Source organism: Schistocerca americana, chromosome 3, assembly GCF_021461395.2.
Source record: "Schistocerca americana isolate TAMUIC-IGC-003095 chromosome 3, iqSchAmer2.1, whole genome shotgun sequence".
NCBI classification, from domain to species: Eukaryota; Metazoa; Arthropoda; class Insecta; order Orthoptera; family Acrididae; genus Schistocerca; species Schistocerca americana.
In genome coordinates this window covers 38,451,649-38,469,213 of record NC_060121.1, presented here as the reverse complement: position 1 = coordinate 38,469,213, position 17,565 = coordinate 38,451,649, and the positions used below count along the sequence as shown (strand labels likewise).

Genomic DNA, 17,565 nt, shown 5'->3' with positions numbered 1-17,565 from the left:
AAAAGTGATCGTCACGAAGGGGTGTCTGTGGTCTGCACGGTATTCCTTGGCGTCATGGTGCCTTGTAAGAGGTCCACTGCACCAATAGATGCCCATGTGAATGTTATCCAGACCATAATGGAGCTGCCGCCAGTTTGTATCAGGCCCGCAGCAGCTGCGTGGGAGCTGTTCGCCTGCAAGACGACGGACGTGCGTCCTTCCACGAGCATAATGTAGAACGTATCAGTATTCATCAGGCAACGCAAACACGATGGTCGCTCGATTAGAGGGATGACGGGGCTCTGGGTGCATTTTTGATATCAAATTGATAAGCAAATTAATTAAATTGATCAAATAGTTATCCCTCACCCCACACTCCAGCTGCAGGTGATTGCATATGTTTTCCCAAGCCCGCTCCCTACCATTCCCCACCCCTGACTCTCCATGTACCCTGTCGTTGTTGATGTGGTCTTCAGTCCTGAGACTGGTTTGATGCAGCTCTCCATGCTAGTCTGTCCTGTGCAAGCTTCTTCATCTCCCAGTACCTACTGCAGCCTACATCCTTCTGAATCAGCTTAGTGTATTTATCTCTTGGTCTCCCTCTACGATTTTTACCCTCCACGCTGCCCTCCAATACTAAATTGATGATCTTTTGATGTCTCAGAACATGTCCTACCAACCGATCCCTTCTTCTAGTCAAGTTGTGCCACAAACTTCTCTTCTCCCCAATCCTATTCAATACCTCCTCATTAGTTATGTGATGTACCCATCTAATCTTCAGCATTCTCCTGTAGCACCACATTAAGAAAGGTTCTATTCTCTCCTTGTCCAAAGTATTTACCGTCCATGTTTCACTTCCACACATGGCTACACTCCATACAAATACTTTCACAGACGACTTCCTGACACTTAAATCTATACTCGATGTTAACAAATTTCTCTTCTTCAGAAACGCTTTCCTTGCCATTGCCAGTCTGCATTTTATATCCTCTCTACTTCGACCATCATCAGTTATTTTGCTCCCCAAACAGCAAAACTCCTTTACTACTTTAAGTGTCTCATTTCCTAATCTAATTCCCGCAGCATCACCTGATTTAATTCGACTACATTCCATTATCCTTGTTTTGCTTTTGTTGAAGTCCCTCTTATACCCTCCTTTCAAGACACTGTCCATTCCGTTCAACTGCTCGTCCAAGTCCTTTGCTGTCTCTGACAGAATTACAATGTCATCGGCGAACCTCAAAGTTTTTATTTCTGCTCCATGGATTTTAATACCTACTCCGAATTTTTCTTTTGTTTCCTTTACTGCTTGCTCAATATACAGATTGAACAACATCGGCGAGAGGCTACAACCCTGTCTCACTCCCTTCCCAACCACTGCTTCCCTTTCATGTCCCTCGACCCTTATAACTGCCATCTGGTTTCTGTACAAATTGTAAATAGCCTTTCGCTCCCTGTATTTTATCCCTGCCACATCCAGAATTTGAAAGAGAGTATTCCAGTCAACATTGTCAAGAGCTTTCTCTAAGTCTACAAATGCTAGAAACGTAGGTTTGCCTTTCTTTAATCTTTCTTCTAAGATAAGTCGTAAGGTCAGTATTGCCTCACGTGTTCCAACATTTCTACGGAATCGAAACTGATCTTCCCCGAGGTCGGTTTCTACCAGTTTTTCCATTCGTCTGTAAAGAATTTGCGTTAGTATTTTGCAGCCGTGACTTATTAAACTGATAATTCGGTAATTCTCACATCTGTCAACGCCTGCTTTCTTTGGGATTGGAATTATTTTGTTCTTCTTGAAGTCTGAAGGTATTTCGCCTGTCTCATACATTTTGATCACCAGATGGTAGAGTTTTGTCAGGACTGGCTCTCCCAAGGCTGTCAGTAGTGCTAATGGAATGTTGTGTATTCCTGGGGCCTTGTTTCGACTTAGGTCTTTCAGTGCTCTATCATATTATTCACGCAGTATCATATCTCCCATTTCATCTTCATTTGCATCCTCTTCCATTTCTATAACATTGCCCTCAAGTACATCCACCTTTCTTCTTTCCCTTCTTTGCTTAGAACTGGGCTTCCATCTGAGCTCTTGATATTCATACAAGTGTTTCTCTTTTCTCCAAAGGTCTCTTTAATTTTCCTGTAGGCAGTATCTATCTTACCCCTAGTGAGATAAGCCTCTACATCCTTACATTTGTCCTCTAGCCGTACCTACTTAGCCATTTTGCACTTCCTGTCGATCTCATTTTTGAGACGTTTGTATTCCTTTTTGCCTGCTTCATTTACTGCATTTTCATATTTTCTCCTTTTATCAATTAAATTCAATATTTCTTCTGTCACCCAACGATTTCTACTAGCCATCGTCTTCTTACCTATTTGATCCTCTGCTGCCTTCACTACTTCATCCCTCAATGCTACCCATTCTTCTTCTACAGTATTTCTTTCCCCCATTCTTGTCAATTGTTCCCTTATGCTCTCCCTGAAACTCTGTACAACCTCTGGTTTAGTCAGTTTATCCATGTCCCATCTAATCAAATTCCCACCTTTTTGCAGTTTCTTCAGTTTTAATCTACAGTTCATAACCAATAGATTGTGGTCTGAGTCCACATCTGCCCCTGGAAATGTCTTACAGTTTAAAACCTGGTTCCTAAATATCTGTCTTACCATTATATAATCTATCTGAAATCTGTCAGTATCTCCAGGCTTCTTCCATGTAAACAACCTTCTTTTATGGTTCTTGAACCAAGTTTTAGCTATGATTAAGGTGTGCTCTGTGCAAAATTCGACCAGGCGGCTTCCTCTTTCATTTCTTACCCCCAATCCATATCACCTACTACGTTTCCCTCTCTTCCTTTTCCTACTATCGAATTCCAGTCACCCGTGATTTAAATTTTCGTCTCCCTTCACTACCTGAATAGTTTCTTTTATCTCATTTTACATTTCTTCAATTTCTCCACATCTGCAGAGCTAGTTGGCGTATAGACTTGTAGTACTGTCGTAGGCATGGGCTTTGTGTCTATCTTGGCCACAACAATGCGTTCGCTGTGCTGTTTGTAATAGTTTACCCGCACTCCTATTTTCCTATTCATTATTAAACCTACTCCTGCATTACCCCTATTTGATTTTGTATTTATAACCCTGTATTCACCTGACCAAAAGTCTTGTTCCTTCTGCCACTGAATTTCACTAATTCCCACTATACCCAACTGTAACCTATCCATTTCCCTTTTTAGATTTTGTAACCTACCTGCCCGATTAAGTGATCTGACATTCCACGCTCCGATCCGTAGAACGCCATTTTCTTTCTCCTGATAACGACGTCCTCTATACTAGTCCCCGTCCGGAGATCCGAATGGGGGCTATTTTACCTCTGGAATATTTTACCCAAGAGGACGCCATCATCATTTATCCATACAGTAAAGCTGCATGCCCTCGGGAAAAATTACGGCTGTAGTTTCCCCATGCTTTCAGCCGTTCGCAATACCAGCACAGGAAGGCCGTTTTGGTTATTGTTACAAGGCCAGATCAGTCAACCATCCAGACTGTTGTCCCTGCAACTACTGAAAAGGCTGCTGCCCTTCTTCAGGAACCACACGTTTGTCTGGCCTCTCAACAGATACCCCTCCGTTATGGTTGCACCTACGGTACGGATATGTGTATCGCTGAGGCACGCAAGCCTTCCCACCAACGGCAAGGTCTATGGTTCATGGGGGGGCCATGTACCGTATAGGCAGAAATTTCGAGTTTCGCAATAATTTAGAATTTTGGCGGGAAATTAAAAAAATTGTTCGGAATTTGAAAAATGGCGGGAATTTCTTTGTCCCAAGGCTGTGCTGACGCCCCACCCCTTCCCTCACCCGGAAACTGGCTGGAAATTAAAAATAGCGGTCCCTTTCTGAGACTCGAAGCCCGGTCCTTCTGGATGGGAGCCCAAGGTGGCCCCCCAACAGAGGGAAACTGTCAGATGCGGGAGAGGAAGGTTAGGTTAGTGTACTTTTTTTTGTGTGGGAAACTGAAGTATAGATAGGTCCTAATTACGTAATTAATCATAAAGATCGGTCCTAATTACACAACTATATTCACAGCGCTACACATGGAACACCTAAAATCGCAATACAGCTCAAAAATTGACAATGTCATACTACTGGTGTTATCCTGCTGGGGAAAAATTTCACAATGCCACTCGAACCTAATGTCAGACATACTCAAACGCTACATAGGATGACCCTTCACCTACAAGCCGGATGGAAAAACGCTGCAGTGTAAGGTACTACCTTTATTCTTTTTAGGAACTGTGTTCAGTTGATGAGATGCGGGTGCTGGACAGAGAGGAATTTTAATGAATGCATTACCTCTAAGCGTACAGCTGAGGACCGTGTCTATCGCTGTTTGACATCTGACGTCTTCCACTGCACTGCTAGACAATCACACTGCAGCACATGATGGAAAGTGCTTCACTCTTCTAATTACACATCGAAACTGTCGTGAAAAAAAAAAAAAACAGAGCTCGTAAAAAATGGGTCATCATTCAAGACATGTACTAGGGTTTGGGAAAATTCATCGTCCCAAAATACGGCACCAGGGGACAGGGGCGGCAATTGCGCGTGTGCTCTCCTCGATGTGCGGTCACAAAGCAGGCAGTCTTACCTCACCCCTACCACCCCTCACCCCTCACTCTCCCCATCGTAGGCACAGGTACACGCCTGTTCTACCTCGTCACTGATGGACCACTAAGAGATCCGTCTGGTGGCAGTGATTACTGTTTCCGGTCTGCGGAACTCAGTCACAGATGCACGCCTCCTGTAAGCTGTTAAACATATTTCTCAGACAGACTACATCCCTCCCCCCCCCCCCCCCCCCCCTCCGCTCCACTTCCCAGAACAACAACGGAATTTCTGAGAACTGACGAGATCACTTTTTCAAATGAACAGCTGCTGCTACCACTTCTGCGCCCCGCTGGCACCCACCCAGCAAGCTGTCGGCACCTCCGCCCAGCAGAGCAGGTGGCTGGGTGGCCCAGGGAGTTGGTCGGTGCTAATGATGCCAACATACAGAACAGGCCACGATGCCGGCAAGTCACAGAACAGAGCGAGGTAGGATCACGACTACCCCAAACACAAGCTGTTCACCAGACGCGACCGCCTATGGAACACACCCCCACGCCTTCAGTATGCTACCCCTGCAAAATTGATACAGCTTTTTATGTTCGACTAGAGAATACAATTCACATCTCTCTGCTGCCCAACCTGCCTCCCATTATTTTGCGACATCCACCCGAGTGGAGAAAAAACTGCAGCACTGACATTGATTACAGATGACCAAACAGCAGAGGTCCGTGCTACACATCAGACCGATGTATTGACTTATTCTCACATCTCCTTTACATGTCCACCCTGTCTAAAACCGAAATTAAAGCCTTCCACCATTTTGCCGTGAAATATACCGATCACTACAGAATGTTGTTTCGAAACTGTCATCAGAGTAAAGAAAACGCGAGAATTTAAATTCCAAAGAAAAAACATCTGTGTTAATCGATTTATTTCAGGTTGGTGGACAAAGTGACATGACTAGAGAACGTCCCTCGCATTCTCATCAGTGTTTATAAATAAATTGTCGTGCACATGTGTATTAAAAACATTCCAGATATGTGAAATAACATCACAGAATACAGCCTTTCATGCCAGTTGCCCATATGTTGGAAGAAACAAAACATTTTACATGCAATGACAAGAAGCTAGAATTCAAGAAGACTTCGTTGTTTTACCCATGTCTTTCTCTATCGCTTTATCGTTTACGAAACGAAAAGAAACAAAACAGTGAGGGCACGACTTGCTACAGAATCTCCTAATATCACATAGTGGAGAACCCTGTTAGATTCCACCTATACATAAAAGACAAATACCATATGCATGCTGACGTCTGACATCGTTTGCTCCATAACTTGGCTCTTGCGACCTTCAGATGCCACCAATCAATCGAAAACAAATACTGTCTGTATGCTGACATCTGACATTTTTTGCTTCACAACTTGCCTCTAGCGACCTTAAGATACCACCAATACATCGAAAATTATACTGTATGTGTGCTAACATTTGACTTTTTTTGCGCCATAACTAGGCTTTAGCAAAAAAAAAAAAAAAAAAAAAATGGTTCAAATGGCTCTGAGCACTATGGGACTTAACGTCTATGGTCTTCAGTCCCCTAGACCTTAGAACTACTTAAACCTAACTAACCTAAGGACATCACACAACACTCAGCCATCACGAGGCAGAGAAAATCCCTGACGCCGCCGGGAATAGGCTTTAGCGGCCTGTGTGTAAAGTTCCTGTCACCCAACAGACCACCATCCACAGCTGCAGCAGATTCATGAGTTGTAGTTTCATAAGCAATTTGGTAATCACAGAACAGCCTGTTTCATGCAATCTACTCACATGTCAGCAAAAAGTATATCATTTCTAGGTTCCACAACGAGCTATAATTCAACCAGTGTCTACTTTATAATTAGGAGCTGTGTACTATGAAATAACACAAGAGTTGCGATACAACGTATTTGCAAACACACAACCGTTAAAGTAATAATAAAAAAACATGATTCCATGAGAATAGATATAGTCAATTACTATAGTTTTACACGCAAAATCGGTGTAGTTTGAGAGCATTCCCCATTTTAAAATTACCAGTTGTCATGTATGAGGGCATTTCATTCATTTCTGACATATGAAATACTGATACAGATCAATATCTACAGGGTGGTCCATTGATCGTTACCGGGCCAAATATCTCAGGAAATAAGCGTCAAACGAAAAAACTACACACAACGAGACTTGCCTAGCTTGAAGGGGGAAACCAGATGGCACTTTGGTTGGCCCTCTAGATGGCGCTGCCATATGTCAAACGGATATCAACTGCGCTTTCTTAAATAAGAGCCCCATTTTTTTGTTACACATTCGTGTAGTACGTAAAGAAATATGAATGTTGTAGTTGGACCACTTTTCTCGCTTTCTGATAGATGGCGTTGTAATAGTCACAAACATATGGCTTACAATTTTAGACGAACAGTTGGTAACTGGTAGGTTTTTTAAATTAAAATACAGAACGTATGTACGTTTGGACATTTTATTTCGATTGTTCCAATGTGATACATGTATCTTTGTGAACTTATCATTTCTGAGAACGCATGCTGTTACAGCTTGATTACCTGTAAATACCACACTAATGCAATGAATGCTCAAAATGATGTCCGTCAACCTCATAGGAACAATACGCAAAAAAAGGAAACCACCGTTGCCAGACAAGCTGAAAAATTGGGACATACAGTTCAAGTCCTGTGGAACATTAATGGCACTAAAATGGATGAACAAGAAAGAAATCTGGATGCTTTCCACAGTAAATAGACTAGAATTTGTGGAGATAGGGCGAAAAGAACGTTGAACAGGCCAAAACAAATTGAAACCTACCTGTGTTGTCAGCTGTAATAAGTCAGTGGGTGTAGTTGATAAAAAAAAAGTGCTGTTATCTTCGTACAGTGCATCCGCAAGACAGTGCAGTGATACAAGACAGTATTCTTTGATTTGACTGACTTGTGTGTGCTTAATGCAAAAACTATTTTTGAAATACAAAAGCAACAGAAGGTACCACTAGCGAAGTAACACTTGTAAATAATCCGTCAATTGAATCTTCCTGGCAGATTAATACTGTGTGCCCGACCGAGACTCGAACTCGGGACCTTTGCCTTTCGCGGGCAAGTGGTCTACCAACTGAGCTCCCGAAGAACGACTCACGCCCGGTACTCACAGCTTTACCTCTGCCAGTACCTCGTCTCCTACCTTCCAAACTTTACAGAAGCTCTCCTGCGAACCTTGCAGAACTAGCACTCCTGAAAGAAAGGATATTGGAAGGTAGGAGACGAGGTACTGGCAGAAGTAAAGCTGTGAGTACCGGGCGTGAGTCGTGCTTCGGTAGCTCAGTTGGTAGAGCACTTGCCCGCGAAAGGCAAAGGTCCCGAGTTCGAGTCTCGGTCGGGCACACAGTTTTAATCTGCCAGGAAGTTTCATATCAGCGCACACTCCACTGCAGAGTGAAAATCTCATTCTGGAAACATCCCCCAGGCCGTGGCTAAGCCATGTCTCCGCAATATCCTTTCTTTCAGTCTGTCGGCTCTCAGCCGTGCTACCGTGCGGAGCTGCTCCGCGCGCCGTCCGACGCTCCGCTGTCGGCGGTGTTTACTTCCGCGTCGCGGTGTTTGTGTCTATCGAGTCCAGTACTAACGTACACCATGGCGCACTCGTACCGCCGTGCAACGATCAAAGTAACGTTTCAGCCCGAACATCCACGACCCAGAGCTTTCGAAGTCGAACAGTTCATACGTGAGGATCTACGTTTGAACCCCCAGGACGTAATCGGCATACATTTTTTCATCACTGGAAGTGTTGTCTACATCAAGATGTCGACGGAGGAAATTTGCAATGACATAATTCACCGTCATGCCACCGGACTGAAATTTAAACACTCTGATGGTCATATGGGTGCCGTGACGGTCGCCCATGCTGGATGCGGTCTCCGGACATTGCGGGTGTTTGAGCTCCCGTTCGAGGTGCCTCAGGATGTGGTCATTGCCGCTTTCCAACCATATGGCACCGTCTTGGGTCACGTCGCGGAGAAGTGGCAAACATTTACGAGCTACCCCGTATTAAATGGCGTCCGGCAAATAAAAATTGAGCTGACGAAACATGTCCCATCGTACCTGCTGATTGGCGGTGTGAGGGCCATCGTCATGTACGATGGACAGCCACGAACGTGCGCAGGATGTGGCCAGGAGGGACATGTACGTTCCGAATGCTTACACCGCCGTTTAATACAGACGCCGTTACGTGAAGAGACCCAGGCTTCGACGGTCACGTCCTTACCCATCGCCTACGCCAAGGTTGCACAGGACCCCGTCGTACCAATCTCGACTGCGCCAGCAGCATCGTCAACGCCACCCGCCGCAGCACAACGCGCCGAGGACACAAGAACGGCGTCACCTCCAGTGCTCGCTTCAGGACCGTCCGGTTTGCAGACCGAAACCGACGTTCCTGCTGGAACCATGGACGTCGACCTCGGTGTCGTGCCGACGTCTGCCTTTGTCCAGACGGGTTCGGCGTCAGACGACGGGCGACCACATTCTGATTCAGAAGGCCACTTCAGAAAACAGCGGTCGCCTCGCAAACACAGGAAACGACGACGAACGCCTTCCGATGACGCCCTTTCTCAGACGGCCCCACGAGATGTCGACCTGATGTCTGACGGTGATCTCCCACATTGCGTCCAGTCACGCGATGTGGCAGCAACAGGCGCCCCTCCTGTGACGCCTACTCTCCCAGCCAGGGACGTGTCCTCGCCGTTGTCAACGAATGATGACGGCGGTCCCCCTGCCACTCATGTTGCGGAATCCACAACACCCGTTCCGGAAGTACGTGACCGTCACATGTCCACATCGTCAGCTTCCTGGGCCGATGACGTTGAAGAAGAAGTGGAACAGACTGCCAGCGTGTCTGCAAAGGAGTCCACCTCGGCGACACTGGGGCTGGCGCCCCGCCAGTAATTGTCACCACTGCGGGACCACCGGCGGGTCTCCACCTGCCGGCTACTTCTACCGCACGTTCTGCAAATACTGAGGATGGCCGCACACAGCAATATCGTATCGCCACGATGAATCTTGCCACCATTCGTGCCCCCCATAAACTGGCCATGTTCAGAGACACTATTTACTCTGCGGATGTGGATATAGCACTCTTACAAGAGGTGTTTGTGGCTGACTTCCTAGTTCCCACCGGATACAACGCCCACGTTCCCCCGCATCCGATACCGGTAGCGGCGGCGCCATCCTGCTACGCGACGGACTCCCTGCAGAGGAGGTCATCTACCTCCCCACTGCGCGAGGTATGGCCCTCACACTGTTCGGCGTGCGTATTATTAATATCTACGCTCCGTCCGGCACTGGCCGCCGTCATGACCGACAAACTTTTTTTGCCGAAAGCGTCACACCCCTCTTCACCGGTCCGCAGGACGATTTGGTACTCGGTGGGGATTTTAACTCGACACAAGAGCCCGCGGACCAACTCCCGCGACATTCCCCTTGTGCATCTCTCTCAGTGGTCATCGACCGTCTCCGACTTGTTGACACATGGAAGAAGCTCCACGGAATTCAACCGGGCTATACATTCTACACCTCTCACTCGTCAAGCCGCATAGATCGCATCTACGTTACCCGCTCCCTTGCTGATGGCACACGTCATGCGGAAGTCTGGCCCTTGGCCTTTTCAGACCATGATGCGTACCTCTGTGACGTCACTCTCGCCCGACAGCAAGTGTGGCATAGTCGTGGTCTGTGGAAACTCAATGTCGCTCAACCCGACTTCCTCACTGTCGCCGTATGGTCGAAGAAGCGTGGGCACGCTACCACCATCGTCGAGAAGCCTATGACTCCACCTTATCATGGTGGCTCTCCTGTGCAAAGCCGACCCTCAGGAAGACTCTGATGAGTTTTTGGAAGGAATTAAAGGCGTGGCAAACTAATACCCTGCACTTCTACTACACCATTCTACGTGACTGTACGACGATGCCTTTCTCACCAGCCCGGCAGTCGATGGTCCATCGCACGAAGGCGCAGATCTCCTTGATCATGCGGCGTAACTTGGAAGGCACTGTAGTCCGTTCTCGCGCTTGTAATCGAATCCCTCAAGAACGTCCGTCGATGTACCACCTCCTCCAGGAAAGACAACGACGACGACGAGCTCTGATCCAAGTCCCTACTGATGTGGAAGGGCGCCGGCACGACACCCAACAAAGCATCGGTCGTGCTCTCCATGCTCATTTTGCCGGGCTCTACGCAGCCGCACCGCATTCTGCAGCACTGATCACAGAAGTCGCTCAGCTTACTACGAACACTCTTCCGGAGGATGCAGTGCATGACCTCCAAGACGACGTAACCACAGATGAAGTGGTAGATGCTATCAAGGCGGGTTCCGATAACAGATCTCCTGGACCTGACGGTCTACCCATCGAATTTTATAAAATTTTTCACTATTTGTTGGCTTCCACGTGGACGGCAATCGCACAAGAGCTGATATCACCGATGACAGTGGTCCCGAGCGCCTTTCTAGAAGGAATTATTATCCCCGTACATAAACCGCGCAGGTTATCGAGGGTCCAGGACTATCGACCAATTACTTTGCTCAACAGCGACATGAAAATATTCACACGGCTACTGGCATCGCGACTCAAGAAGGTCGCACGTTACGTCACATCCTGCGACCAGACTTCCCTAGGAGGCGACAACAACATCCGTACGGCCCTTTGCCGTTACAGAGACATGATAGCATTAGCGCATCATCAGCGTCTCCCTGGCGCCTTGGCTTCACTGGACTTTAGCCAGGCTTTCGACCGTGTTGACCACTTCTATTTACGGACAGTTCTTCAGCATATGGGTTTTCCTGGCGGTATTGTCACAGTGGTTATGCGCCTGTTGAATAGTGCAACCTCTAAAATCATGTACAATGGTCGTCTTACACCGTCCCTGGTCGTCGGACGATCTGTACGACAAGGATGCCCTCTTTCCACGATTTTGTATGCTTTCGCCTTGGAACCCCTGCTCCAGGGCATGCGCCAACGTTTGGAAGGCATGGCTGTGCGAGGCCACCGTTTTTGTTGTACAGCCTACGCAGTCGACATAGTACTATATCTGCGCATTGAAGATGAAGTACGAGCAGCACTGACATGGGTGGCGACTTACGGAGAAGCGTCGGGGAGCTGCCTCAACGTGTCAAAATCCGAGGTCCTGCTCATTGGTGAGGGCTTGCCGGAGAGATGCGCTGCCCCCCTTAGTGTCGCCGCCACCATACGGTGTCTTGGACTTGATTTCACAGCAGACCTGCGCCGCTCAGCGACTATCAATGGTAGACGCTTGCTACAGACAATCAGAGCAAATCTCGCAGATCACCGGCTACGAGCTCTCGACGTTATCCAACGCGCGCACTACGTGAACATGTATCATGCTTCCCGTATACCACACGTGGCTCAAGTACTACCAGTCCCAAATCTCCTGGCGCGACGACTGTTGATGGCTTTCGGCTCCTTCGTCAGCTCGGGGATGTTATTCAAGGTGCAGTATGAATTCCTTGCACTGCCACGAGATCGTGGCGGGGTGGGACTCATCCACGTGCCGACTCGTGTCAAGGCACTATACGTCAGCTCCCAACTAAAACATTGGCATCGTTGCCCGCAGAGCCTTACTAGCCTCCTGCTTAACAACTTTGCACCGGCCTCCTTGTCCGCCCCAGTACTGGTATCGACCATTCCAACCCCCTTTTATTACATCCAACGATTTTTCCTGGAGTTCAGTTATATCTACCGGTCCTTACCACTTACACGTTTGTACCTCACGAAAACAGTCTCCGAATTGTTACAACAGTGCCGCCCGTCCAACCCCATCGAACGTAAGTATCCACAGTACGTGTGGCAACACATATGGAAGGCGATCCATGCGCGTTTTCTCGAATCAGACGTTCAATCAGCGTGGTACATCACCGCGAATGGCAAACAAGTTAACCGAGATCGTCTGCACCGCATCCATCTCGCCGATTCATCCCTCTGCACCCACTGTGGAGTGGATGACACGGATGTCCACCGGTTCCACTGTGGCACAGCGCTAGACGTCTGGACACTTGCGCGGCGAATTTTGGCGTTTCTTACTCGCCAGACACCGGCTCAGATCGACGTCCACATGCTTTTGTACCCCGATAAGACTTTCTACCCCTCCGCCACACGATCCGCTATCTTTTTACTTCTGGCGACAAGTCTACGCTAGGATATTGGACTTATCTCAACAAACGACACTGCGTCCTGATACGCAACCCACGCTATAAACAATATTTTTCCAATTTCTTACGGAGCACTTTCGATGACCCACCTAGTAGCTGGAACGTCCAAGCCCTGAGAAGCTGAAAACTGTATAAAACGAACCGAACTGAATAGATCTGCTACCCAGAACCCACGCCTACGCCATGAGAAGACACGTTTAGACGAGCTGGCATGCTGTAGGCGGATACACTTCAGGAGCTCCTGTAAGAACTGGACTTTAACTACAAGTCGCACGACGACTTAAAAAGCTTTTCCTTATTTCTTCCTCATAGTTTGTTCTTAAAGGAAAAATAAATTTGATTTCGGCATTGAGGAACTTTTTTTATTCCAAAAGATTGCTTCTTCGCCAACAAGACGAAGGAGACTCATTTTTATTTGCTGGAAGGAGAAACCAGTATAATCGGAGTCTTTGTTTTCTTTTGAAAAAAAAAAAACTTTTCCTTATTTATTCCTCACAATTTGTTCTTAAAGGAAAAAGAAATTTGAGTTTGGCTTTGAAAAAAAAATTTTTTTTTCCAAAAGATTGCTTCTTCGCCAACAAGAAGAAGGAGACTAAGAAAAAAGGAGGGTTAAAAAAAAAAGTGGAAACCGTCGTGCGTTCTAAACTTATGGTCGCCTGTTCGCGGCCTACTATTTTTATTATTTTTATTTTTTTACATTTCGACCCTCGTCTAAAAAAAAAAATATGAAAGGTCCTTGGAAAAAAAGTAGTCTTACTTCTAGGGGACAGAAAAGAAAAGGAGTGCTGGTTCTGCAAGGTTCACAGGAGAGCTTCTGTAAAGTTTGGAAGGTAGGAGACGAGGTACTGGCAGAAGTAAGGCTGTGAGTACCGGGCGTGAGTCGTGCTTCGGTAGCTCAGTTGGTAGAGCACTTGCCCGCGAAAGGCAAAGGCCCCGAGTTCGAGTCTCGGTCGGGCACACAGTTTTAATCTGCCAGGAAGTTTCATATCAGCGCACACTCCGCTGCAGAGTGAAAATCTCATTCTGAATCCATCAATTGTTTGATAAATTTCATAGTCAAACGTGTAGAAGTGCATTCCCACGGACAACCAAAGAAGAAAGCCCTTTCCGGCTGCAGAATAAAGAGGGACATTAACGAGGGTTCCTCGTAGCAACGGAGAGAAAGGAGATTCCCCAGAGACGCTGTGTAATATGTACTGCTAATTCACAGCGAAAAATGATACGAGTAAGATGCAAAAAGTGTGATGTGGTTGTCTGCATGGTGCCATGTTTCGAAAAATATCACACACTAAAGAAATATTAGTAACTGTGTACGTTTCAAGTAAATGAAAGTAAAAAATAAAAATAAAAAAGTAAATAAAAGGTTTTTGACTCAGCCAGCTGCAGTCCAAAGCCTGCGTCAAAAATGAGGATGGGAAACCACTGAAGTAAGTCGTACTGAACGTGGCGAGTTAAAAAAGAAAACAGCGAGCATGAAGAAGGCAGACGTTTACTATCCGATGTCTTACTGCGGGGAATCGACTTTAGGCTTTAGTTACAAACGAAGCCACGGACCTAACACAAAATGTGTTATCCAGATATATTCTTTGTTTAACTCTGAGTCCAGATACAGGACACAATTTGGTTTTAATTAAGATAGCATCAAGACTTGTCCGAGATTTGGGCGTTTTCGCTATGCACTACTCACTTTAAAACTATATATCTTGAAACACATTCATTCGATGTTGATGAAATTTAAATATGTTATAGACACATAAATCGACGGTGTAAGTTTCACGTTACAGGAATCACTATTTAAAAAGTTCCCATAATTTTTCTGAACTAACTATTTTTGAACCCATAATAAACATAGAGCTGAAGGTGTTGGTTAGTCTCGAAGCTGTCTTTCGTGGTTTTCGGAAACTGTAACCACTGTGACCATAGAGGGTATGCTGTTTAGAGGAAGAACGTTACTGAGCAGTGGCTGTGTGCGCGCCGTGAAGCCCGGAGTGGCCGCAGCCCGCAGCCTGCAGCGGCCACATGGCTGACAGCTGGGTCCGCCGCCCGCCAGCCAGGCGTTTGCTCCCGTCAGCCGGCCGGGCAGGAAGGACGCTCCGCCCTTGTTGTAACCGCGAAAGGGCTAAACAATTCCACCATGACATACACCCACGAGTTTAAAAATACCACTTTACTCAATCCGATACGGCAATGTTGCTTGCATACACTTAGAATTTCTGACGTGAAATGTACATTTCCCCCTTTTATGCGAGTTATTTTCGAAGACAGAAGAAATCGAGCCATACGCGCTTTTCACATCGCTGAAGTAGTGTTACTTTCTGTGAAAATCCTGTAGCAGTATGGCATAGACTACATTTCCTCTAAGTATTTTCTCATCAGGTAGGAAAAATTTTTCCTTGTCCGTTACATCACGTATCACAGGACTAGAATATTTAACACTTATTTGGCTCAAGATGGAGTGCTAAGATCACCACTTTCGAACTCTCTCTTAAGGTAATCAAATGCCTCGCTACATACACTCCTGGAAATGGAAAAAAGAACACATTGACACCGGTGTGTCAGACCCACCATACTTGCTCCGGACACTGCGAGAGGGCTGTACAAGCAATGATCACACGCACGGCACAGCGGACACACCAGGAACCGCGGTGTTGGCCGTCGAATGGCGCTAGCTGCGCAGCATTTGTGCACCGCCGCCGTCAGTGTCAGCCAGTTCGCCGTGGCATACGGAGTTCCATCGCAGTCTTTAACACTGGTAGCATGCCGCGACAGCGTGGACGTGAACGGTATGTGCAGTTGACGGACTTTGAGCGAGGGCGTATAGTGGGCATGTGGGAGGCTGGGTGGACGTACCGCCGAATTGCTCAACACGTGGGGCGTGAGGTCTCCACAGTACATCGATGTTGTCGCCAGTGGTCGGCGGAAGGTGCACGTGCCCGTCGACCTGGGACCGGATCGCAGCGACGCACGGATGCACGCCAAGACCGTAGGATCCTACGCAGTGCCGTAGGGGACCGCACCGCCACTTCCCAGCAAATTAGGGACACTGTTGCTCCTGGGGTATCGGCGAGGACCATTCGCAACCGTCTCCATGAAGCTGGGCTACGGTCCCGCACACCGTTAGGCCGTCTTCCGCTCACGCCCCAACATCGTGCAGCCCGCCTCCAGTGGTGTCGCGACAGGCGTGAATGGAGGGACGAAAGGAGACGTGTCGTCTTCAGCGATGAGAGTCGCTTCTGCCTTGGTGCCAATGATGGTCGTATGCGTGTTTGGCGCCGTGCAGGTGAGTGCCACAATCAGGACTGCATACGACCGAGGCACACAGGGCCAACACCCGGCATCATGGTGTGGGGAGCGATCTCCTACACTGGCCGTACACCACTGGTGATCGTCGAGGGGACACTGAATAGTGCACGGTACATCCAAACCGTCATCGAACCCATCGTTCTACCATTCCTAGACCGGCAAGGGAACTTGCTGTTCCAACAGGACAATGCACGTCCGCATGTATCGCGTGCCACCCAACGTGCTCTAGAAGGTGTAAGTCAACTACCCTGGCCAGCAAGATCTCCGGATCTGTCCCCCATTGAGCATGTTTGGGACTGGATGAAGCGTCGTCTCACGCGGTCTGCACGTCCAGCACGAACGCTGGTCCAACTGAGGCGCCAGGTGGAAATGGCATGGCAAGCCGTTCCACAGGACTACATCCAGCATCTCTACGATCGTCTCCATGGGAGAATAGCAGCCTGCATTGCTGCGAAAGGTGGATATACACTGTACTAGTGCCGACATTGTGCATGCTCTGTTGCCTGTGTCTATGTGCCTGTGGTTCTGTCAGTGTGATCATGTGATGTATCTGACCCCAGGAATGTGTCAATAAAGTTTCCCCTTCCTGGGACAATGAATTCACGGTGTTCTTATTTCAATTTCCAGGAGTGTATGAAGTCTCTTAAATAACAGCACAGGGAAGCTGTAAATATCAGGTTTATACTACGTGTCACTTTATAAATTCGGGATTACGTCTGCTTTTATTATGATGGTTGTCTCCCTGTGAAGGTGGAGGAGATGGAAATATCGTTACAAGTCAGCGCCGCTACGAAAACAAAAAAAGAAAAATCGTGCTTATCACCCCGAGTCAAGAATCATATCCATATTGCCCTAGCTATCGCTTCCATCCACCAGGAAGCACGTCTCTGATATCGGATTGACAGGATAATTAAAAAAAATGATCATGAGAGTCATTAAGCATGTCGAGTAATTTTCTTTTTCAGCAGTCATATTACAATCACCAAGTAGTTCAAATGGGAATCCCTGAAGGGCAGACGTTCTTTTCGAGGAACAACAGTCAGAACCGACAGCTGCAGTTGACCACACAAGGATTCCACTATTGGCAACATTCATTTTGCTTACAGACTGCGCTATTAAAAACAGGATCACAACGACTACACTACTGGCCATTAAAATTGCTACACCACTAATATGACATGCTGCAGACGCGAAATTTAAAAATGGTTCAGATGGCTCTGAGCACTATGGGACTTAACATCTGAGGTCATCAGTCCCCTACACTTAGATCTACTTGAACCTAACTAACCTAAGGACATCACACACATCCATGCCCGAGGCAGGATTCGAACCTGCGACCGTAGCGGTCGCGCGGCTCCGACAGGAAGAAAATGCTGTGATATGCAAAATGATTAGCTTTTCAGAGCATTCACACAAGGTTGCCGCCGGT

The 17,565-nt window shown here is 47.2% G+C and overlaps 1 protein-coding gene across 1 annotated transcript in view; it reads right to left on the bottom strand.

The window, feature by feature from the left end:
• Window positions 1-14,854, bottom strand: part of LOC124605243 (transient receptor potential-gamma protein-like) — a 454,685-nt gene extending 439,831 nt beyond the window's left edge. The window contains exon 1 of the mRNA XM_047136797.1: window positions 14,787-14,854. Within this exon, the coding sequence (XP_046992753.1) occupies window positions 14,787-14,854 (68 nt within the window). The remainder of the gene's footprint in view (window positions 1-14,786) is intronic.
• Window positions 14,855-17,565: the final 2,711 nt, after the last annotated feature.